Source organism: Lathamus discolor, chromosome 4 (genome assembly GCF_037157495.1).
Source record: "Lathamus discolor isolate bLatDis1 chromosome 4, bLatDis1.hap1, whole genome shotgun sequence".
In the NCBI taxonomy this organism is placed as follows: domain Eukaryota; kingdom Metazoa; phylum Chordata; class Aves; order Psittaciformes; family Psittacidae; genus Lathamus; species Lathamus discolor.
In genome coordinates, this window is record NC_088887.1 from 10,703,953 (window position 1) to 10,728,788 (window position 24,836).

The following is a 24,836-nucleotide window of genomic DNA, read 5'->3' on the forward strand; positions in this document are numbered from 1 at the left end:
ATCTCTTTTTCCATGGACAGGTCTTAACCTGTCATACATAGCCTATGTTAGTTATTATGTCAAGAACCATCACACATTGTGTCACAATTAGTGATTTCTTCACCCGAGCTTCTGTGCTGGTGAGAGTGGTTGCCAGTCAGAAGGAGAGGTGTGTGTACATGGCAGTGATTAAAGCCAGAATCTCAGTGTCCTGAACTGCAGGAGGACCTGTGTACAGCCCTTGCAAATTGCAATAGGAAAGGACTGCGTGGGTCAATACCCTCTGGAGAAAACATAGAAGTAAGGATGGGATTGAGTGGATTCAGTTGCTTCAGTTCAGGCAGAGTAGTGATGGAAAACATGATGAGAATACTAGTTAGTGTCTCCCCCGGTGAGGTTTGGGGTACATTGATAGGTTGGCTGGCGATCACTTGCATGGCCTTTGCTCATGGTGTGCCTGCCTTGGGCCCACTCTGTCACTATCTATCAGACACACATCTTGATAGAAGTTTTTCTTCTATTTGCAGGAATAGCACTATTGTTTAAGGGACGTTTGGGCTGTTTTCAACAGTACAGTGTTTTCAGCAGTACAGTGAACTCCTTCATCCATTACCCTGAGTGGGCTGAGTAGGACTTATTCTCTGAAAAAGTCTTTTTCTGAGTGTTAATCAGGAGTAAGTAGAGTGCTGATTCCTCAAGTGATGCTGTCCCTGGAAGGAACTAACTAAAGAACATCAAGGGGTTGCCTAATATATCTGTACCAAAGGTCAAATGCCTCCTTCATTCAAACCAGAAACTGTAATCTTTTGAAAGCCATTAATGTCCATGTTCTCTTACTAAATCCAGTCAGGTTCTTTCACTGAGCACATCCTCCTCAGGCTAAGAGCTGATTTTATTTTCCAGTCTCCTGATCCTTCCCCTGTTGATCTTGGACTAGAGATTTCATTTCTGAAAGCACACTTACTTCAAGGAATCACAGGCCTGAGTTCTTGAAAGGGCTTTTTGAGAAGCAAAGCCAAAACTATGCTTTATTTGTGCGCTTGAGGCTGTTAAAGAATATATTTCTCTTTGAGGCCATGAGAGCAGCTTTAAGTCAAGTGATAGTTAAGAGATGAGGTGGAGTTGTCAGAGTGTTCTGTGCATTTAGTGATTCTAGGGTTTCTGGCAGGGGGGGACAAATTGCCCTTTAGAGGTGTCAGATACTGTGGGTCACCTTGACCTGAAATCTTGGGTTCAGAGTCTGTCCCAACAGAAACATCTTTGTGTCAGGATCGCTTCTGCTGAGGGCTTTTGCCACAATGAGGAGGTTTTTGACCGGCCAAATTTGGCATTTCCTGTGTGGATAGGATGACACCATACTTTAATCATGTCTCACATCTCCATGTTTCTTCTGTCCCTCTCTCCTCAACACCCCCAGCTTTACCCCAGCAGTAATCAAACTGAGAGATGGTAGCCAATTGCTGCGGGATGTTGTGCTACTTCTTCCCTTATAAAATCTCATCTCTGGCAGTTTTAACGGTAAATTATGGGAGTTACTGGCCTAGGATAATCTTCAATTAGTTTAGTACCAGCTTCATGCAGCTGCCAGTGTATTAGAGCATAGGAAAAGAACTCTGGAGTGTATTTAACTCCATAAATATCCTTCCTATGTAATGGCCTTGAGAGCGCATTATAAAGTAGCAAAATTCGGGGCAGTCCTGGGGTTGTACTCAGCTCTGATGTGTAGTGGAGTTGGCATATAATCTCTTCCAAAGTAAGGAACAACAAACAGTTGCTCTGGGCTTCTTTTGATACCCAGTACCTCCTGTGAGTGGCTGTGAGTACTCCTGTGAGTACTGCTCAGGCTGCAGACACAACATGAATTCAGGTTAGGGATACATTAAATTGAACTAATACAGCAAATATTGCATTAAAATATGTTCTTTTGCTATGATGAGCACCATTCCCTTAGGACTGCAGGCAGCGAGGAGGAGGCACAGAACATACTCATTGATGAGAATAGCTTTGGCATAGCTGACTTGATTAAAATCTGGTGGGATAAAGCACTTGTTTGTAATATTTAAATTGTGACTACGGCTATTAACGAGTGAGAGAAAGAAACACAGGGCTGAAACGATACTCTGCATAAATCTGCTTTTAGCCTTTCATGGTTATTGATAAGTCAAAACTGCAGGGTTATGTGTGGAAACAGCAAAGTACTGAAGCCATAGAGGAGGTCAACCTGTGAGAATATGTCTGTAGAAATAAGCTGAAAGTGTCCTGGAATATCCCTGTGCACTGAGGACAGCTGGCCCAGAGTAGCCATTCCCATGCTGATAAATGCTCCTACCATTTAAATGAGGGGGGCTGGATGTAAACTGTGGGTTAGGACTGGCCCCAGGAATGTTGTTCTTCCCAAGCTGTACCTGAGAGTTATTTGGGAGATGAGCTGGGGCCATGCTAAACTGTTTTAACAGTACAACTGATAATTTTTCCATTCCCAGGATCACCTGCAGGCGCTGTTTAACTTATGAATATAGTTGCACCTTGACAGCGCACCCAGTCATACCAGAAAACAATGTTTCTCCTCTACCGTGCCTATCAGAATGCATGCAAAGCGGTTGGGGTGTTAGGAAAGATGCTAGTTTTGAACACTGACTGAAAGTCTTACACAGTCATTATTATCATCTCTGAAAAAACCCAGATTATATATTTTAACTAAATATAAGGTGAGAGACAAAGGCAGACACAGATGAGGAGATGAGTGGGTGACAAGAAAAAGAGAGGTAATATTATGGCTTAGCCTGAGAGACAGAGATGCTTGAGCACCTGAAGCCTAGCTGTCATCATTACTCCTTTGTGAGCATTGCAGTTGGAGTATAAAGAGAGCTTTAAGGAGGACAATGAAGCAGCTTTGCTAAAGTTTAGCGGAGAAAGCTCAAAGGTGCTGTTGAAAGCATTTCAAATCTGATCGCGTCTGGCAACACTGTCCGTCAGACATAGGAGCTAACCTTTCAGCAGGGATTCAGGTGTGATGCTTGGAGGAGGGTAGCTATAAAAGTCTTGATGGGAAGACAAACAGCTTGTTTTTTATAAAGCAGAAGAGGGGAAACTGAAAGAAGCATTTAGAGAAATGTGCAACATACTCAAAACGACAGGAAGGGAATGTGACCTTTATCTTTCTGAACTGATTTGAGCTGGGCACGTTTGCAGTGGTAAGGCCGGGAAAAGGATGTTCTAGTAATGAAAGGGTAGGCTGATGTGAGTTTGGGCAACCAGTTCGGCTGCAGTGAAAATGGATCAGGAATTCATGTCTTAGACATTTTTTGTAGCCAAAGTCTTTGTGTTTTATACAAAGACCCAGAAAGAAGTCTGGATAGAATATAACACACAGGTTATAGGTCAGAAGGGTGGCTGGCCAGGCTGACAGTATAGTCTTACAGTGCATTGAAAAAGCATTTCAGTGTTTTAGAGGGAGGCTTTCTTTTTGCCCATGTTGGACCATCTCTACCAGTTTCGAGCTCAGCATTCATTTGCATGTTTTTTGCTAAAGTGCAAAAAAATTGCATCATGTTCATGTAAAGCCAGCTTCTTCCTAGATGTTCCATATGGGGCATTTCCAAGGTGTGAAGGAAGTTATTGGGATGTTTCCAAGGTAGGAAGAGAAGTTAGTGGAGTCCCAAATGTAGAAGAGGCTTTAGGAGCCTGTTGCAGGTGGTTTAGGCTAGAACATAGTAACTTTCCCCACTATGGGCGTGGAGAGGTGTTTTTCAGTTTGCTAAGAGCTGTGATGGATATTAAGCAATGCTCACTAAAGGCATGCTTGACTTGTGCCGAAGAGCTTAAAAAGGTGGGTTGAGGGATTTCCAGCTGACAGATCTTAACTTTATTTTTTTTTTGGGGGGGGGGGGGGGGAGATTTAAAGCATTTAAAGAACACTAATGTTGTGCTGGATTCAAACCAAAACAACCAGGATGACTTGAGTGAGAGTAGGGCAGTTATTCTGACACTGTTCCAGAATAAAGAATGAAAATGATTATATAGAATCCAGCAGCTAAACAATAAGACAGTGAGAGTGTCATCAGCACTAGTCAACCCAGATTTAAGGAAAATAGCCCTTTTCAAACGAATCTGCTTTCTTTTCTATGGAATTACAAGCCTGGTTCATAAAGATGACTTCATATTTGGACTTTTCTAACATGATATAATACCTCATGGCATTCTGATAAAATGTTAACACTACGCAATACCAATAAAGCAGAGATTAAATGAGTTGAGAGAAAGCTAAATGATAGATCTCAAACAGCACTTCTCAGTGGGGAATTATCATCAAATGGGATGGTTTCCAGACTGGCTTCTCAGAAATCAGTACAAAGCCCCCTTTTACTCAGCATTTTCATCAGTGATCGGGGAATAAGTATGCTGATAAAAAGCATAGATGACACAAAGATTAGTAGGATACCAAAAATAATGACAGTAAAAATCTAATGCCTGGGTTGCTCAGAAAGGCTGCATACCTTCATATAAAGGTATGTAGCACACCCAGAATTACATCTGGTATTTAGGGACACAGAACAATACATCATGCTTTCAGATGGACAGATTACATATGGAAAGGAAGAGTAAGGTGTTGTACAAGTGGATCTTAGATTTCCAGCTGGTGCAGTAGCAAGAAGGAGCTTAAAGGTCCTAGGTTCATAAATGCAGCATCGATGAAATTTAACGTGAACTGGTTTTCTCTCTCGTATGGCATTGGTGAGTCCAGTTCAGGAATATTGTGTCTTTCCCTGATACCTACATTTTCAGAGCATGTTGCAGCACCGGGTGCAGAAAAAGGGTCTTCATCATAACTTTGATTGTTGGAGGAAATGACTTATAGTGAGACTTCAAGATCAGTCTAATTTATCTGAAAAGAGTGAGGGAGGAGGACTTGATTTCAGAGCATAAGTATCTTCAGTTAAAAAAATATATGGGTGCTACAAAATGCTTTAACCTAGTGGAGAAAGGCATAGCAAGGACCAAGACATGGAAACTGATGTCAGACAAATTCAAATTAGGTTCAACCTTCTAACAGTGAAGGTGATCAAATACTGGAACAAACTCCCTTAGGACATGCTAACTCTTCATCACCTTCAATTCATGACTTAGATATCTTGCTAAAAAAAGGATGTATTAGCCAGGGAAGAGTCATTGAGCTGAGTACAAGGATAGCTGGGTGAAGATTAAAGCCCTATGACATATAAAAGGCCAGGAGGGTTTGTGTAAACCTCTGTTCAGACCTTAAAGCATATGAACCTACCAAACCTGGTGTCTCTTGGAAATGCTTTGCTTATTTCTCCTCTGCCGTCATATTTCTGTCGCAGAACTGTATCGTACAAACACTGTTACAATGCAGGCAGAGATGCAAAAAACACTGTTAGATGGATCTGAAATTTTATCACATCTATCTTCTGCTATCTCACTGCTGCCCTTCTCCTTACCCCTTTCTGTGAATGCTGATTGAGAACAATAGGAAAAATCCTGACCAAACAAAAAAGGTGATGTTTCAACAGCTGGGAACAGAACCATTTCGAGAAGGAATTTGTTTACTCTGACATATTGGTCACTATTACTAGAATAGCAAGAGAGGAAGCATTTATGCCCCAGGTGGTAATCTTCACTGCTGAGAAGAGAGTCTCTAATTAAAGATGTAAAAGTAAATGGCAAACCACATGAGGTACATCAAGCTAGCATACATCTTCGAAACCTTTAGTAGAGGCATGGAAGGTGTGCTTGAGCTTCTACTGAAATCAGAAAATGTAAGCCTTAAGAGGAACTAGGAGGGAAGCTGAAGTCTGTGCATCCTGTTCTCACTGTAGTTGCTGAGTATGTGAGCTACCATATATTAACATAACACCTAAAGAGCCTAAATGTAGTATGTTTTGTGTAGACTGAGACCCAGAGGGCACGCTTCCACAACTAAATAAAAAGCCACCAGCAAGATGGGTGATGCTTAGCCAAGTTTTGGGGGCTTGGACAGGAAATCAGATCAGTGCATATACCTCTCCTCCTTGCGTTGTTGTACAGCTTATCATTTCTTCAGGATTCGAGAGCCTCTCTCTCAACATGAACCCACTTAAAAATTCAAAGAACTAATTCTCATTGCTTGTACCTTTAAGACAGTGCCATCAGTAAGAAGGCAGTCTATTTGGGCCACTGGAATCCATCAACTTAGCATAAGCCTCTGTGCAAACAGAAGGCTAGCGCTGTAGTTCAAAGATGATAGTCGAACAAGATTTCAAGTCAGAGGCTTGAAATTCCACAAAGGGAAGATCAAACAACCTCTCTCTTTTAACAGGCATTTCATTTCTTCAGGGGACTGGACACTTTTCATAGAGGAAATAAATGCAAGAAATTCATGCAGAAATTAAATGCCATCACTGATACATACAGCAAAATGTTATCCCTGACACACACATTGTCAAGTGCCAGCTCATCAGCATAGCTGGGAATCCATTGAGATGGTCCCTAACTAGCTGGATTCAAAGCTGTTGTCAGCAGAGATCACACTTGCACCCTGTCTCTGAAGGAGACGTCCTGATTTTTATGGATAATTTTAGAAGTGGCTCCAAGCCTGTGTGTTTTATCTCTTTAACAGCACAGACTACAAACTTAGGCCCATGTACCTCTGAACTTTGTCACATTTGAATTTAGAATCTCCTTTCTGTGGCATCAGTCCATTTGCAGTGTCAATTCTAAAAAGCAACAACAACCCCCCCATCACCACCCCAAAACTTGAGCAGGCTGGAGAATAAGAATTCTGGATCATGACAACTTCCAAGTTTCTGAATTTTGTTTTTGATCCATGTTGGATTTCACCCAAAACTTTTCAAGCATTTTAATGAAGTGCAATTGTGCTAAAATGTCTGCTCTGCTTTTGGAATGAAAATGTGAAGTATTTTGATTTGGGTCTCTCTGTCACCCCTTGGAAATGCTCAGATAGTCTGCCCCAGACTTGGAATGTTTTGGCTTCCACTAAACATCACATTTTGACCAGAAAATACTTAGTTGAAAATGCTTCATCAGCCCTACTTGAAATTCTTTTGCTGTAGCAGTAGAGCTTGCAACACATCCCATTGTTAAATAAATGATATTTATCGCAACCTGCACATTACATTGAAACAAACAAGCAAATAGATGCTGAATGTGGCTTCTGACACTGCTGCTCATCCCACAGTGGATGACTATAGGGTCCTGTTGCGGTAGGCATGATGACCATAGTAATCTCTTGCCAAATCATACTGGGCTTATTTTGGTACTTGCATTTTGGTACTTGCAGTGTTGTAGGTTTTGTGCACAGAAGCGTTGGCTACACTCATCCTGAGAACTTTCATAGTTGTTTCGCTATTGGTGTTTCACACTGTGCCAGATGCAACAGTCAGCTTCTTCCAGATCATTTAAAAATGATGCTTGCTAAATAACTAGCAGCTGCTGTACTCAGAAATAGGAGAGGAAATGTTGGGTTCTTCTAAGATCCTAAAGTTAGGATCTGATATCACCATGTTGTAGGTAGGGAAAGTGTGTAGGGTGGTAGAAAAATGGGCAGAAGACAGATATTCAGGAAAAGGACTTAGCATTGTAACCTGGCTTTCTCACAAGTGCGGTAAAAGATCCGTCAAATGCCTGAGGTTAAAATGTCCTGGGTGTCTGTTTTGAAGCCCTTCAGAACTACATTCAGCTTCACTTTAAAGCAAATTTTCGGGTTTTAGTCCATATTTCTCATGTTGGCAGTCTGTATCCCAGGGGCTGAGGCATCCCAGAATAACACAATGTTTAATCAATCCTAAGCTGATTCATGACAATGTCTCTATTATCATTTGCACCCCCTCTTAAAGGCTTCCTGTGTTCAATCTGCTCTGATGCCCCACGTTTGATGCCACTGCAGAATGGAAGGTGGCTGGGGGAGTTGAACTTCCATGCACGTGGGATGACAGTGAAAGGATGTAACATGCTGGATAGATGTGTACCACATCCCTCTGTCATGCCTGGTGTGCAGCTGTGACAAAAGCCTCCAGCTGTAGCCAGCTAGCAGATGTTTTAGTTGAGGCAGGCAAGTCCCGCACCGTTGGCGGTAGAGGCACTGGGGGCCCTGAGCTCCTGACAGCATGTAGCAGAGCAGGCTGGTGTCAAAGGACCTCCTGTGGTGCAGGAAAACAGAGCGAATGTGTAAGTAGTCTTCATCCAAGCTGGATGAGTGCTGTCAAGTAGTTTTCTCAATTCTTTTGCCAATTTGTCTTGATTGCATTGACACTCTCTTAGCATCCACATCCTGTGATTATTCCAGTGAGCACATTTATGATAAGGAAGGTTTGTAGAAAGCGTAGATTTCAGGTAAAGCTCACCAACAACAAATGCAGAATTAACAACTGGCAATATTTCCACTCAAAATTTGCTTTAAGCTGTCAAACATTCAGGCAAGGGTGGGAGCAAACATGGCAGGTGACCCAGAAGTCCCGTCCAAACTGCTCAAGCTTTGACAGTGTACATCCTGCCAAGAGGCTCTTGCATTTAAATCATGCACTCAAAACTATTGATGGAGATCATAGTAAAATAAGTTTCAATAAGGACTAATTTTAGCTAGCGTAATCTATTTCCAGTTTGTGAGCTGAAATATTTGATGAAATATATTTGTTTCTTTCATTTGGTGCCTTAAAAAAGGAATGAAAATGAGTTGTAAAAACCCCTAAAGTATTGTGGAATCACTTGCAGCTGTATGTCCATTCAGCCTCTCCCCTTTTTGCCCACATTGCTCATCTCAGGGCTAAGTAATTCTCATTTTCTTTTTTTTCCTTTCTTTTTTTCTGTTGAGCCATTGCAACCTTCTTCCTTTCTTGCGTATGTGGTTTGGGAATGACCTGTGATCCGTCAGATGCAGGCAGGGGCATCATTCACAGCACCGGTTCTTTTCAGTAAAACCCACAAGAAATCATTTCCTGACTGTCCCATTCAGTCACACAGACAAAGGTACTTCCAGAGAAATCCCGACACTGTGGAGCATCACTTGTCCAGGGTGGATTTTATGTGATCTGGCTATTTAGTTTCCTTTGAAAAATGTGCTTTGTCCTAGGGAAGATAAAATCCATTGTAAGTTTTCTTATTTTCAAGTGCGATAGGTGAGCTACTGGTTAAAATTCATGGAAGGATGAGGTACTTTTGCCCTTTCTGTCCCCAAACATACTGATTTTTCTGGTGTCTGTCTCTGTAAAATGGAGTCAGAATAGACACTTGTTAAATTTACTCATCACATAGGCTTGATAAATGACAATGTGCAAAGCACTTCAAGTTAAAACGGAAGAAAGGGACCCCAAAACCTATAAGACAGCTTTTCTCATGCTAGCACTTTCCCTCTGCAGTATCAGCAAGGAAGTACACCCTCTATGAGAGTCATTACTCCTGCTTCTGATTTCATTATCTCTGGTTCTGATTTAATAATAGAATACCAGGTTGAAAGGGATCTCGGGGTTCATCTGGTCCAACCTTTCTAGGCAAAGCATGACCTAGACTAGATGTCCCAGCACCCTGTCCAGATGAATCTTAACAGTGTCCAGTGTAATCAGACTGTAAATTAGATGAGATTGAGCCTAGTCTAACAGTCCTTTCCAGGAACGCACTGCCGTAAGGAACTCCACAAAATAATCCAGCATCTGAGTGGTGCTGGAGCAAGCATTGAAGATAGGCTGGGTTGGCAAGGGAGATCGCATCACTAACAGAGCCCAGGCTGTAAGTAATGGTACACTGCAGCCTTGTACAGTGCCATAATAAATTATGGCGAATGAAACAATACAAACCCCTGTGTCCTGATGGTGTTTCTGAGGATTCACTTTATTTTGCTTCTCCCCTTCAGCTGAGCACTCTGTTCTTTGGGCTTCTTCCTACATTGCTGCAGAGTGCTGATGTACTTATAGCCCACTTCCAACACGGAGGTGGCTGCAGTCTTGGGAAGAGTGGAGTAACACTCGGATGCTGGCATTATTTCTTAACACAGTATTTTGGGGTCTTTCTGGGTGCTAAGTGGTATATGAATGCAGTGCATCTTTATGGAGTAAAATGTGTCACCTTGTAAGTTAATTTCTAATTACATAATTACTTTACATGGCATTAATAAAAAGTAATATGAGAATTTTTTCAGCAAAGTAATCTTAAGTAAATAGTTTTTGGAGACCAAGTGTTTTATTAAATTAATTCTTTATTAGCCCTAATTTTGACTTCAAGCCATTTTTACTAGTGCTTCGGTATAAAATTATTGCATAATTACTAATACAGTTGTCATACTTATAAGTAATGGTTTTACTTAGAACAAATTAAAAAGGATTAGATTTTTTTTAGAGGGCATTGGGTCTCGGGGGTAATCATAATAAAGAATAACTTACTTCATTACACCTTTCCTGTGTCTGATCATCCTTTGGAAGCATGGTTTTATAGAGGTCACCTAGCCTGCTATTTTTGCTGTACAGCAGCCATTTCTGGGGTGGAACAATCTGCATTCTTTTACATTCACTCAGCAACTAATGAAGTTTGTGGGGTGCAAGTGGTTTCAGCTTCAAGCTTCTGCCAGATGTTGCCACCCCACAGCAGGGACAGCTGAACAGCTCATGAAGCAGTCCCATCTCTAGCACAGTTTTACAGCCAGCCCAGTAAAGTAAGCCAACATCAATTTGATTCATGCTAATCGAGTAAGCTGTAAAGTGCAGCAGCTGACCCAGGAGCTGTTTGCTTGTCCCTTATGTGGGAGCTGAAATCTCTGGGAGAGAGGTTTGATGGAGAGCTACAGGCCATAATGCCCTTAGCCATCCCAACTTAATTTGCTGATGCGAGTGCGTCAGTGTTCTCTAGCAGAGCAGGCATTTAGTGCTGGAAGAGGAGAAGAGTTTAGCCGCTTAATCTGCTGAGGGATTGGAAAGAGTCAGAGCATACAGGCACTTGGTGGAATTTGTTTGGGATACTGATGGTAACACCTATAGTTAAATACATGGGATGGGTGAAAGAAGAGATTTATCCACTGAGGAGTCAAGGTCTTCGATTTTATCTCAGCCACGGTTCAGGCTATAGCAGTGTGCACTAGAAGACAATTTGGATCAGTGTTGTTTTGGACAGCAGCCTCCTGTGTTACCCCAGTGATCTGTTTGGGTCTGTTATTAGATTCGGTAGCTTCACATCCTGCAATGCGTGTGTAGTACTCAGAGCTGTTTCCATTAAGAACTGATACCGTTAGGCTAGGAAGGATTTCTAGCAGAGCGATGTAGTACTGTAGCTGTATCTAGTTTCTTCTCAAAGGGGATGAAAATCTTCACAGGTTCTTCCAGGTCTGAACCCTGGGTCAGTATTCGTGCAAGGATTGCCAAGGTCAGGTCATTTACTGCTTTGGTTTTAGACATTAAAGCTTCTTGCCTGTGGAAGTCACATACCCGAATACAAAGTGCAGAATCTGAGCAGGGAGAGAGAAAACTCTGAGAGGAATGATCCCTCGGAACCCCTCACCCTAGCAAACAGGCAGGCGTCCTGAGGGAAGGGTGGTCTGTGATTGAGTGGGTAGGATGAGCAGAGACCACCTGTAGGAGCAGCCACCTAAATCTTCTCTTTTATGCCCATTGTGAATAAATTGCATTTATCATTACCTGCACCCTTTGTCTCCAGGCTTCTGAGGTGTTGAAAGCTCCAGTTAAATGTCTCGCCCAGAGAAAACACTGTCACATTTGCATAATATTTTCATAGACACCTAGCTCAACCTGAGCCTGAAGGGAGACAGGGATGTTCCTTGCATATTTTATATTCCCATCCTCAATTCCCACCAAAACTAGCTCTGAACTGTGGCATGGATATGTGTATAATAAAGAGAGAGAGAGAGAGAGATGGTTGAGAGGTCTGAATTTGTCTAGGGTATTTCCAGACACTCTTAGTTTAAGAAGCTACTTACACTCTATGGAAAACTCTGAAAGAGTGCCATTTAGAAACAAATCAGCTTCCATTTCACCTCTTTCTCAGTATTCCTCTTCCCTCATTCTTCATTACTAGGTACATCTGCATGAAAACAGAGTCTTTTTTTTATATCTTGGGAGTTCATCTGCCTCTGCTGATTATCCCCTCCCTCCCCTCTCCTTCTGAAGTCATTATCTTCTGATTGCATTACATTTGCAGCCAGCCCACCGCGGGCTCTCTCCTCATCAAGATGCTCGAGCTAAGCAAGTGAAAGGATAGGTCAGCTTGCAGAGAGGAAACCTCAGGGGAAGCCTTGCCCTGGCAGAAGGGGCATCGGGGTCCATTCTGTGTCACTGCCTCTCAGCCACGGTCATGCTTAGTCACTGGTATTTCTGTAAAGGTGGGATGAACCCAGTTAAGTTTGTCCCACAGATGGTGTCAGAACAGGAGCTGGAAGAAGCGTTTTTGACATGTATTTGCTGCAAAACACAATGTCATTTATGTTGCCTACCCTGCAGATGTTTGTGAGGTTGAATTGAATTATGGAGTCTTTCACCGTAGGAATGGGGGGAGTAACTGGAGATGTAAAATCCTGCTCATTTTCTTGAAACCAGAACTTGGAAGCCTTAATTACAGTCTTACTCAGTCTTGCTTGGGGCAGGTAATATTTGTTTTAGTGGATTGGACCAGCTTCCTTAGGAGAGATTGAGGGAGACGCTTCTCAGAACAAATGCAACCAAAGTCTGTATCCTTACCTTGAGTTAGAGAGTGGATTTTTTCATGGGTCTACTTTGTCCAGTTATAACAGTGGATTTTTGCCAATCAGCCTTGCTGCGTCCTAGAAAACACACTTATTCTCTATTGAAACATCTTAATGGATTTAACAAATGGTGGAGTTACGCTGATGTCCTGGTTTAAACCACGACAGCTGATCAGTATTGTTTAACAGGAGAGGGCACAAAATAGTTATGGCTTAGCTAAGGTCACAAAATAAGCCAGTGCAAGAGTTAAACCCAAGTCTCAGGTGTTCAGCCACCCAGGCCTGCTTTTTAAGGTATGTCTGTCAGACAAGCTCCATCCACGATTCTCCTACCTTTTATTTCACCGAACCCATTTACAGGTTTAAAACCAAATTCATGTCTGCAGTATTTTTCATATTCATCTTTCCCTGCCCTTTCTTCCTTCAGTCAGAAGAAGAGGCTTCAAAACTCAAGGATAAAATTGTGAATTAAAGGAAGAACTTCAGCATTCTTAATGGGGCTCTGTGTAGTGGATTGGGAAACAGCTCTCCTAACATATCCTTTTCCGCTGACCCATTGGAAGAACATTGGCATTGCTATTTACATTTATTGCTCCCACCTACATGCAGGTTGTGTCACAAACATGTTTGTTTCTATGGTTCTACCCCAGCTCCTTCGAAAATATTAAAAGCAATGGGAATAAGTTCCTCTAACTTCTTGTAGCAAACCCCATACGTGTCCAAGACAGCAACAGGGCCATAATAGTAATGCAAAGCAAGAGGCAGAGGAATTTGTAAACAGTTTTGTACAGGGTGAGAATGACAACCTGTTCTTCCCAGACAGATGCTTAAGCCGTTCTGGTTTTCCCCAGGAGGCATTGTAAAGGTAATTCTAAGTAACAGCTCCAGTACATGTATACACTTTGTATCTCTGGATAGGTGATGCCAGCAAATATTGAATTTACTTCTAGAATTAAGTGACCATGCAACAGCACGTTATTGCATTTAACGCTACTTCTGTACCGCAAAGAGTATCAGTGGTAGAAATCAGTTTAAATGTAGGGTGATCTGATTTCCCAGTATCCCATTACAGCTGGTAGCTCTGCAGTGTTACTGCAAAGGGCTTGGCATCTCTAAGTTGATTAATGCGTCCGTCTTGGGATGTATCTGCAAAGGGATAGACAGCACAGTGAGTGGCTTGATCCTTCAGACCAAGTGTTTGTTCCATAAGGATGTGCCAAGTACACGATCATGATCTCTTTTCTATATCAAATCAACTAGGTGAATTAATTTCAAGCAAGTTGTGAGTTCATTTTGGGTTGTGTTACCTATGAGGATTTTCTTGGGGTGGGACTAGACAGGATGACTTCTGTATGCAAAAAGGACTGCTTGAATTGAAACCAAATATTTATGCAGAACAAGTATCTACTTCCCAAGGTTGATCCATACTTAAAGATGGTGAGCGAGTTGGTTAGGTTACTCCCAGTTGTGTACCCTTTGGGGATAGGAGGCAGAAAATAAGGCTGAGGCCAGCAATAGCACAGCATCTGGTGATCCCAGCACGTAGCCTGCTTCATGTGCTATATACGTTATGTGTTATAAAAAGGCAACAGAGGAATTCATATTGTTGCAGTTAATCACTGGATTAAGATGCCGTTTGTCAATAGCAATGTAATTTGTATTATAAATTACAGCAGTGTAAGTCTCAGGCATGTTTTATCAATGTGTTTCAAATGATTCAATAACAATATTTTCTGACAAATTAGCAATGCCACGTGTTTTCACCCCACCCCTTTTAAAATCAGCCCATTATGAGCGTTTCCATCAGTGTAATCACCACCTCTGCAAAAATTGCTTCTAAAGAAACTATGACCAGGAGTCTCAAAATCCTTCACCATAAACAAAGCCATTTACCCCTCCCCAGTCGATGGCCTGCTGTGTTGCTGCTAAGGGGGCTGTACACACATGTTGCACAGAAGGGAATTCATTTGCAGCTTCTACAGACTTTTGTGCTTGTTTTTCTTGGTGTAGAGGGGGAAAGAGAGGAATATTGTGGAAGGAATTAGAAACTGTTTCACTGAACTCAGTGTTTATTGCAGAGGATGAATCCTTTGGTCTGCAGAAAGGGCCACGTTCAACTTGCACCTTGGAAGAAAGTCTTCCATATTAATTGGTAGCAAAAATAGAAGGGCAGAAAATAGGAAGGAAGCCTCAGAGAATTTGACTGGTCACTTTATTTGGGACGTCCTTTGTGGGCAGAAAAATGTCCACAAATACTGCTATTGGTCAAACAAATGTACCCCGTTTCTTCCAGTCATAGCTTTCACTTTCAGTTCTACCTTCGTCCTTCTGTCCTGCCATTGTATCTTTGGGCTGATTCCCTGCTTTCGTAGCCGTGGGCATCCCACACCCAGTGTGCCAGTGTACCACAATCATTTTGCTTTTTCTTGTTTCATACAAAGTGTAATTTTCTGTTTTTTTAAAAGATGAATAAGTGTGGTATTTCTTTCTCTTTTTTCTTTCCAGGTAAGTGGCCATTCCTGTTTTATGGTGGTGAACAATCAGCAAGCCTCAGCTCTCAAAGGTACTTTTTGTGGTATGGTTTCTTTCGAAGCATCATGAAGTATTTTCCTCATCTGAGTTTGTAAAGCACCTCTGCAGGAGGTCTCAGATAGATGAACTGGGATTTAACCTTAACCAACCAATGATTCCTCTCCTTTGGTTTCCATGGTTTAGTCTAGTCTTACTGAGGTGCCCAGAAATAAGGAGCTAAAGGTATAGTGGTAGGAGAGATTGTTCGTGGATCTTCAACCGCTAGGAACAGAAATATGAAAGGCTGTTAGCACAGTGGGAAGCAGGCTGTGCAAAGCTCTTCCAGACATACGGCCAGCTTATACAGGTGTACTGCCTCTTGCATATTCTGATTCCTTTTGCATTATTCTCCGTGGGTGCCTGTTAGAGGAATGCTAGGGAGACATATGCATGCACTAGAGCTAAAGTGTTCAAAACGGTTTGTACACATTCCTGAATCTGGCAGGGCTGATTGCTGCCAGCAAACATCTGACTCTTATCTGCTGCTGCTGCTTCTCTTGTGGAGGAGGCATTGCTCGATATTGCCAACCGGGACCATGGAAAATAGTTGGTTAGGCCCCCAAAAGCATACAGTTGACTTCAGTGGTATTGAAGTTAAGTCATATACTTGCACTTGATTTGTGGTAGTTTTTTTGTTGTTTTGTTTGTGCTTTTTGATTTGTGTTTTCGTTTGTTTGGTTTTTGGTGGTTTTTTTTTTTTTTAGTTTGAGTTGATTTTTTATTATTTAATTGGGAATTTGGAGCGTTTTCCCTTTTTTTTTTTTTCTCTTTCTATAGCATGAAGGTTTTTCAAATTAAACAGAAAATAATGACACTGAATTTATTTTCACAAATGCAGGGATGGGTATTCAGGGAAGAAATCTTGATGACATAAGCAGTATCAATCACTGGGGAGACTATTGATCCACCATGAGACTGATTTTACTTGAAATGCAGGAGTTTAGTGACGTTTTTATGGGAAAGAAGAAAAAGGCATTAAATTGCTCAGATACAGAGAACCCCAGCTCCCTGATACATAAGATAATCTTAAAGGACTCTGATTTGTTGCTTGGTAGTCTTTGGTGCTGAACGGGCAATTACTTTCTGGTGTGACTAAACTATTGTCTTGAATGAGCTGGACACAGCTCTGAGTATTACCAAGAAATGGAAGTCCGGAACACATTAAATATCAATATTAATTAATGAGGAAATTGCCTTAAACCTCCAACCTTCTGAAAATATCTTCAAGTGGGATTACTGACATAAAGGATTTGATCTAATTATCAGTGCTAATTTCCTTTATGATGGTGGGAGCAATGCTGTTGTTAAAAAGGCACAGTCAAGATTAGTCACCTACAGTACGTGCTAATCCCTTATCTGTATTAGTGACATTTTAAAGCTAAAGCTTTTAGAAATGATCACCGCTGGTCCTGCTTCATAGTTTATTCAGTGTAGGCAATTAGAGGGCTCAATTTCCTCCTCCTAATGTGCTGGGGTATGGGTTTTATTTCTTGAAGCTTTCTTCTCCTGAAATTGGCATTATTGGTTACACTTTCCCAGCCCTTGTGTGATTTGAAATGCTCGCTGTACACCCTAAGAGTAGGAGGCAGGTAGATAGATTGAAATGATTTAGCAAGATTATGTGTTTTTTCCCTCTGGCTTAGCCATTAGAGGTAAGCAAACTCTGTGAAATAAACAAAACCCAAGAAAATGGTGATGAGGGGGCAGGAGAGTAATGACAACAGCAAAAAAAAAAAAGGCATCTGGAAGATACAGCACCTTCATCTCCCCAATGCGAATGCTTTTTAGGTGTGCCTAAAGTAAGCAGTTGTGAGGAGGCCTGTGTCTCATAAGAAACTGAGCTCAGTGTCTGGCACTTTTTCACTGGGACAGCACAGAAAGGTCTCACGAAGGCAATGAGAGGTGTGAGCCCTCCCCTAGCACTGCATGGTGGTGAATGCTCCATTAGCTGCCTGAGAAGCAGGGGCTTCTGTCAGTCGTCATGGTGTAACAGACAAAATTATCTCAGAACAAAATAGCCCACAAGGGTTTGGATGTTTTGTGAGCCCCGGTGTCTGCCAATAGGGTATCTAGACTAGAGAAGGCTCCTGAAAGAGCCAACAAGCTCAGATACCTCCCAGTCTTCAGCCTTGGGAACAGTAAAAACTAACCTGACAACATGCTGCCTCCAACACTGACACAGAGAAATGCTACCTATCGTTGCAGTTCATTATCTGGTGCTTGGATCTCAGTGAATAAAGTTGCTGCTGAAGAAATCCCATAGCCACCAATGTCATATCAGACAGCGCAACATGCTATCAGCTCTTAAATGTCCAACTCATCAACACAAATTGGTTCCTCTGAACAGCAATCCCATGCAGAGATCAGTTTTCCCTTAACATTCCTTTTTTTTCAACCCTTCTGTCCTGCTTTTCTTTCTTAGGTACTTTGAATGGTCAACTGATCTCTTATTACATAGGTCTCGAGGTATTTTAATTGGCACACAGACCTCATCTAGAAATGAATGTCTTTTATTGGTGCTTTGATTTGTTTCTAATGCTGTTTTATTGACAACTGTTTCTGGGTAATGATCCAAACCTCTGCAGTGCTTTTATATAAACACGTTATGCTTTCATATGGAATAAGGCTGGGAGAGGGCTGTGTAGCTGGCAGGCTTTGATTCAGCAGTGGTGCCAACAGGTACAGGACCTATCCCCTGCTCCTGTTCAGAAAGCAATTACAAAGTACCACTTTTTAGAGAGCTGTCTCATTGCTGTGCATCAAAACAATTGAGCAAGAAAGGGCAACATGGAAGAGAGGTGTGAGAAAATCTGAGAGATTCTTGTGTGACAGTGAGACCTGCTCACAGCTCTGCAAATTAGTGAATAGAGATGATGATGATGGTAATAAAGAGCAAAGACAGTGAATCACAAAATGTACTTTATTCACTTGTTCTGAAAATTGCTAATTGTCTATACCTTTCTAATGCTCTGAAGCAGATTTCAGAAGAGTAATAAACCTTTGGTAATATGGCATCTCTCCCCTGTAAGAATCAATCTTTGCTGAGTAGCACAGCAGTATTGTTGTAGGTAGGATCTTTATGTAAAATGTATTAATGGATCTTTTGCATATAAAAAGAGGGCAGAGGGGAACACTGGAGGTTCATTCCAGTGACACAGTGCTACGTACAGCAGAACAGAGTGCTATGTTTGAAAGGAAACGTGGGCTTTGGAAAATGATGGAGGATGTGCATGTGTGCAGTTATCCTCTGTGGCTTGGAGAAAGAAAGAATGAACACAATGGAGGCAATCATAAGCATTCATGTCTGCATGCATATGCACACATATGCTTCATACTTGCAAGCTTGTATATGTGTACACAAGCACGAACCTGTATCTGTGTCACTCTATTGTAAGAGACCTCAGAGGGGTTAGGAAGGATGTCCGTGTAGTTTAGCCCCTCTGCCTTATAGATCCAGAAAGCTGGGTATAACTAGTTCTCAAGTCATTTATTAAAGACCACCCAAGCAGGTGAATAGGAGTGTGGCCTTTCCAATTCTTGCCCAGCATAATATGCATGGAGAAATCCTCCCAGCTAATCTAGGATCCCTCCATACCAGAAAGAGAGAGAAGAGTACCCCTAGCTAGCATGAGGAAAGTGTGAAGCGTTTGCATGGGCTTCTCACACACACCTCTCTCCCACCCCAACCCTGGCCCCCTGAGGCCCTAGAATGAAAATATAGAATCATAGAATAGTTAGGGTTGGAATAAATCTCCTGTTTTTCTCTAAAAAATTCCTTGTGTGTAAAAAGCCCACTAGTGATGTACCTGTGTTTTGAAACCTTCACAGGGAAATGTACTAGAGAGCTACTATTTTTGTATTGAGTTAGTCTTTTAAATGAAAACACAGCTCTTCAGGAGATGTTTGGCACCTTTGTTAAAAAGCTGACACCCTCTTCTGATGTTTCTAGCTCATCATTGACTCAGTTCTTAAGTTCTCTGCTTTTTATTTCAAAATTGGTCCCATACTGCTGGAACTCACCAGGTTCTCTCAAAGAAACTACATCTGAAGCTTCTAAGACAAACTGCTTTTGTGATAGGGTGCTGCTAGGAATCACTGAAAGCGTTTTCCAGTTGTTATACATCATCCGTATTCTGCCGAGTCCCATATTACAAAAATGGCTTGTCTAAATCTTAGCTGCAAAATGCTTTCTATGGATCAGGCAAAGAGTTCTTTCTAGCCCCAGGCAGTGTAAGTTTCTGAACTGGAAACCACCTGGTCTGGGAAGAAAAGTGGTAGAAAGGAGCAGCCAGACTTTCTTCCAGTACAAACATGTCTAAGACTACCATTTAATCAAGAAGATGGTAAGTCCTGTTCCTCACTGCCTAACTAGTGCCAGTCATAGTCTGGTTCTGGGGGGGGGGGGGGGGGGGGGGGGGCTGTAAATACTTTCCTTGTGGAAGGATTAGAGGTGCCATGACATTTATATGAGAAGCAACTGGGGAGGGGTACATTGCACCAGTTGCATCTGCAGCATCTTCAGAGAGGAAAAGTCAGATTGAAGCTCTGGCTCCCTGCAGAGAATAGTTTCATATGCGGCACATTATCTGTGGACAGAGGTGCAGTTAGAAGGATTGGTTGGTTGTCTGTCTACCTGCCCAGGTTGCTGGTTTTCTCCACTTGAAAGCCTTCCATTTCTGACCTAGCTATCTTGCTGGTCCCTCAGCAAACCTCTAGATAGCAGATGCTCAGCTGAGTGCCATGGGCAGCATGGGAGACTGCTACAAATGGTCTGTAAATCAGTTTGTGCTGTGCAGCAAGGCTCTAGCTTAATGATGAGTCAGAAGAAAATTGCTATTAATATTTAATGTGCAAGCTGAATGTCTGGTGTGCTGTTATTAGTTACACATCATGAGGAGTGCAGTATCGGCTACCAGTCAATGCAGGTCGCTTCCTTCAATGTTCTCATTCTGCAGACTTAATTCGTGCTGTATTTTTCCGTTCACTGAGACAAATATCTGCTCCATTTAAAGGAGCTTAGTCAAAATCTTCTAGCTAAATCTTTAAATTGGTGTGTCTAGCTTTCAAGACCCCTTTCTGTGAGATGCTTGATTACTTTTTCAAGCAGTAGGGCACTACCTTCTCTTTAAAGGGGTTCTGTGCTGCAACTCTGTCATGAGACTTCATGAGAGGAAACACTTCAGGGTTGACCCATAGGGAGTAAGAAGAAGGGATCTGAGCTCTTTACTTGCCTAAATCTGTTCCTCATGACCAACCTACTGCTTGGCTGTGCTTCAAGAGCTACTTACAGGCCAAGGCTGTATCACTTAACCAGCAACACAGTGCTGAAGGCTGCTGGATAATCCAGATTCCCAGCTGCAGGAGGAAACAACTTGGCAGCAGATGCTACACCAGTGCTGGGTCATGCTGGAAACCATCTGCCTCCACAGCCCCACCATGTGCTGCAGCTATGGAGACCCAGGGGAGACTAAGTTGTTCCCCATTTGTGACCTCCTCCTCAAGCCCATTCATCCACTGACATCCCAAGAGGATGTATAGTCATGCTGCGGGGATGTCGGAATGCTACTCATTGAGGAAGGATGGATACCCTTGACTTAGACCCTTATGCTGAGCAGCCCTTCTTTTCAGTAGGATGAGGTTTTATCCATGAGTATGAACAATGTCCTCAAGGGTGAGTGTGTTAGTCTAGGCCAGTGTTCTGTCTCCAACCTGTGCAAAAAGATGCTTTTCAGAAAAGCATCTGGCCGATTTCTGCAGTCTGTTCCCCTCGTATTCCCCCAGCATACACAGTCATAGGACTGGGGACATTAGGAGACGCATTCCTGCCTTTTAGCTTTCATATCTCTTTTTGGCCTTATTGTTTTGGCCATGGCAGAAGATTTGCTACATGCTATATGATAGAGAAATCAGAGAAAAAGAAAGATAAAGAAAGACCATTCAAGGAAAAGCAACCATTCTGTCGCTAAGAAAGGACGCGTGGTTTACAAGTAAATTATTTTCTCTTCTTGTTTCCTTAATACTGCTTGGGAGCATTTGCAGCCTCAGGGAGATGCATTGGCTTATGGTGAAGGGAGCAACAGTGAGACTTACAGGTGCCCCTTCTGCTCGCACACTCTTTTCATGCCAGGGCCTGTCCTTTGCTTTCAGCAGTGTTACCACTGCTTCCCAGCAGCACAGCTTAGATTAGATTCAGAGCTCATGAGCTTCTGCATCATTCATTCCTCTTGCACTAAATTGACCAACTCCTGAAGCCCTACTTGTTTGGAACCAGCACCAATAAGAAGATGAAATGAAGCAAAACAATTGTGTTTATAAAGCATGTCTCTTCTTGTGGCATTTAGGGGAAAGCATGTGCAGTTCCCTTTTACTCTATTTACAAGATATACCCATCTCCTGTTTGTCTTGGAAAAAACTATGACAAGAAAAGCAACAAAGCTGTACACAGGTAATAACACTTTTGGAGTGGCTGCTGAGAAAAATAAATGTATAGCTTCCAGCAGAAGCACTTGCTTTTCTGTCTGAGTATTAACCCATTCCCCTCCAAACACCTATATTTTCTATTCCCAGTATTATGGTAGAGCATGTCTTCAAGGCACTTCACTGGAGCAATCTCTTACTTATCAAATTGGGATCAAACTTGCTGTAGGACTCCTCACTCAGCCATGGTGCTCATCTGCACTTCACGTGGGAAAACAGAAGTGATCTTTAAAGTGAAGACTATAAGAGTGAGTTATTTGACCTGAACAGTCTTATTTTGAGACTGCTCAGTCTCTGCTTAACCAGCCTATTCTGACCACATATTACATTATTAACAGATTAAAAGTCGGGCTCCACAGTGTCATGATTTTGTCGTTTCTAAATTTTAGCAAGCTTGCTGGAAGCACATCAGAGATTATAAATGTCTGTACACAGCCGTTTTTCTCATAAAAAAATAAATAAACAAAAGCAATTTTGGTGCAGTAGACCAAAACCAACCCAATAACATCATTGCACGAGGTAGCAGGGAGGGGAGAGATAGGCAGAGTGTTTTGACTCAATGTATTAATGTTATCATTAATAATCTTACAAATCACCTGGTTTTGTGACGTTCCAGTGACACAGTCCTTCAGACTGTGCCCTTGTGCCTATTGGTGTTGGTGATGCCTATCAATAGATTAAGTATTTGAACAAAGGTTCAAAAATGCAGTAACTTTTCTCTCAGTGGAATAAATGTGAAATATTCTTTTGCATTGGAATTAAGGTCATGGTAGTTTAAGATCCTGGAGCACTTTTACCCACTTCAGAGCATGCAGCCTGAGAGAGAAGGAAAATTCCACTTAGGAATAATTGCATTTATTCTGATGCCCTTTTCTTTTCCCATTCTATGCCCCCTATGGAGGTCCCTGTCCTTCTAGCCCCTGCAAAGTAGCTGCATTTCAACAGATGAAGTGTGTGGAATTTGCAAAACATCCTACGATTTCTTGGGAAGAGGTATAAATACTGGCTCTAATATTGGTGCTAATAAGTTATGTGCATGTTTTTTTAAATCACAATCAGGGTATAAAGATTTTGCTGTGAATTGTAAAATTAGCCAAAGCTGCCTGGCGTGTCGCTGCTGCACTTTTTCTCTTCCACATGACATATTCTTAACTAAGTCAATCATTTACATGGGCTTTAAATTTAATTTAAATGTAATGAATTTAAATTGGGCTTTGCTCTATTTCAAGGTTGTTGGGTTGCTTTTCTGTAAGTTAACATTCAGCACGAGAGATCCAACTTCTGGGTTTTGGTTTCAATTGCTCTCCCTCACTCTCAACCCTCCTCCACTGACTTTTCTTGTTACCCTTTTTTTACCACCTTCCCAAATCAAATCCAGCCACACCACCTTTAGCTGACTTGTGGCTCAGGAAAGGTGTGGGGCTGGGAGAAAGGGGGCAATGCAGACACAAGCTGCATATGCAGGGGTGTGAGAATTACTGATTGGAGCTAGCTACAGAAGAGCATCACAAGAAAAGCAAACAGATACATTTTCCGGAGGAGCCGCACAATTCTCTCTGCACATTAGTGCCTATCTCAGCAATCATTCTCTTCCTCAATCGGGAGCCTTCTTAATCCTCCACCCCATTGCCCTCCTCCATCAGATCTCCAATACTTCTGAAACAAATCAAATCAAGAATTAACCTTTCAACCGTGAAACATTCCATTGCTATGGTACGTGTGTCCCCTCTTAATCACTGTTGTAAAAACATGAGGCAAAGAGTACACAGCATTAGTGGCACTGGACTTCTACATTTTCTACAGTTTGCTTGTGTGTCTTGTAAAGATCCGTGTGTCCATTGTAACAGGAATCTCCTGATTCCTCTTCCCAGGCATCAGGTTGGGGAGATACTGCTTTATGATGGACCCAACCTGGAAGAGGTTCTATAAAGCTCTGGGTTGTCTTCCTACATATGACAGGCAGCCATTATCTGTTGACAGGTGATCATGCATCCTTGTGGGTCGCTGATGCAGTGTTGCTGGTACATTTACCAAAGCTTTTCTTTACTTGAGTAAAAGGGAGTTTAAGTAGTCCTTGCTCAGAAGAGTCAGGATGAGCAGTGTGGGGAGAGAAGTTCTTGACAAATGGAGGGCAAGACTGGGGGACTTGCATTTGAAACAGTGGAAGAAATGGGTTTTGAATAGCTTATGGACTGTGCCTCACAGAGTCTGGTCCCAGCACTCTCTGCCAGAGGTGGAACATGTAAACAATATGCTTTGGGTATTCTGCTTACATCTGTAAAGTCTTGTTTTCCTGGTCATTTCTGCCACATCCCATGTTCCTAACCAAACTTGTTCCCATGCCTGTCTCTGTTCCTGACAGTGCCATTTAGCTTCATCAATACCTGGCAGGGATCTAAACATTCGGGGGATATTCACAGATTAGAGCTGCTGACTGAACTGCGGCTGCTCTGAGTTGCACCTTTGCTCATTATGTGGTCCTGAACCAGACAAAAGACCTGTCTTGTTCAGTAGCCTGAATCCAGCAAGAGACAAAATATTTTTCTAATACCAAAGGAGAGAAAAGAAGCCCAAGGGACCAAGATGTATTTAAGCCAGAGTCTACCACACACTGGTAGTGTAATCTGGAAGGTCCTCCATACAATGATAGGGAAGGATGTCCCCATTGCACTTCACAGTGCCCTCTTTGTGGGCTTGTTTCTCTCCAGTTCCTTTTCTTCCATATCAATTTCATGTTCTGTTACATTTGCTTTCTCCTAATTGGAGCAGGCATGAATTGATACCGTTCTGTTTTCTCTTATCTGAATGTCATCTTCACCCTGAAATAAGTACAATAGACCTGTAAATACTGTAATGTGCTAAGTCTCCTTTCATCTTCGAATAAGAACTGGGGTGCTACTGCCATGGGATGCAGTATTAGCTCTATTACAGTGGTTGCAGGTTCACCGTGGGTTAACAGAATACTGGTTGCAAAGCACAGGAAAAATACAGTGGTTCAATAGTAATGAAGTGACAATTTACTAACATAGCAAAAAAATGGAGTGAAAATTATAGCATAGCTGATTCATCACTGTGTTATTCTACTTAAACCAGTAGTGAATCAGAGCCAGCAACT

At 42.1% G+C, this 24,836-nt stretch overlaps 1 protein-coding gene across 2 annotated transcripts in view; it reads left to right on the plus strand.

Moving 5' to 3' along the window:
* LSAMP (limbic system associated membrane protein) overlaps positions 1 to 24,836 on the plus strand; it is a 991,105-nt gene that overhangs the window by 550,823 nt on the left and 415,446 nt on the right. Inside the window, exons 1-2 of one of the 2 annotated variants that reach the window (XM_065675651.1) lie at positions 15,023 to 15,075; positions 15,179 to 15,236. The exons of the other annotated variant lie outside the window; for it this stretch is intronic. Coding sequence (XP_065531723.1) covers positions 15,200 to 15,236 — 37 coding nt within the window. The 5' untranslated portion in view covers positions 15,023 to 15,075; positions 15,179 to 15,199. Of the gene's footprint in view, positions 1 to 15,022; positions 15,076 to 15,178; positions 15,237 to 24,836 lie in introns of those variants that run through there. 2 annotated transcript variants of the gene reach the window in all.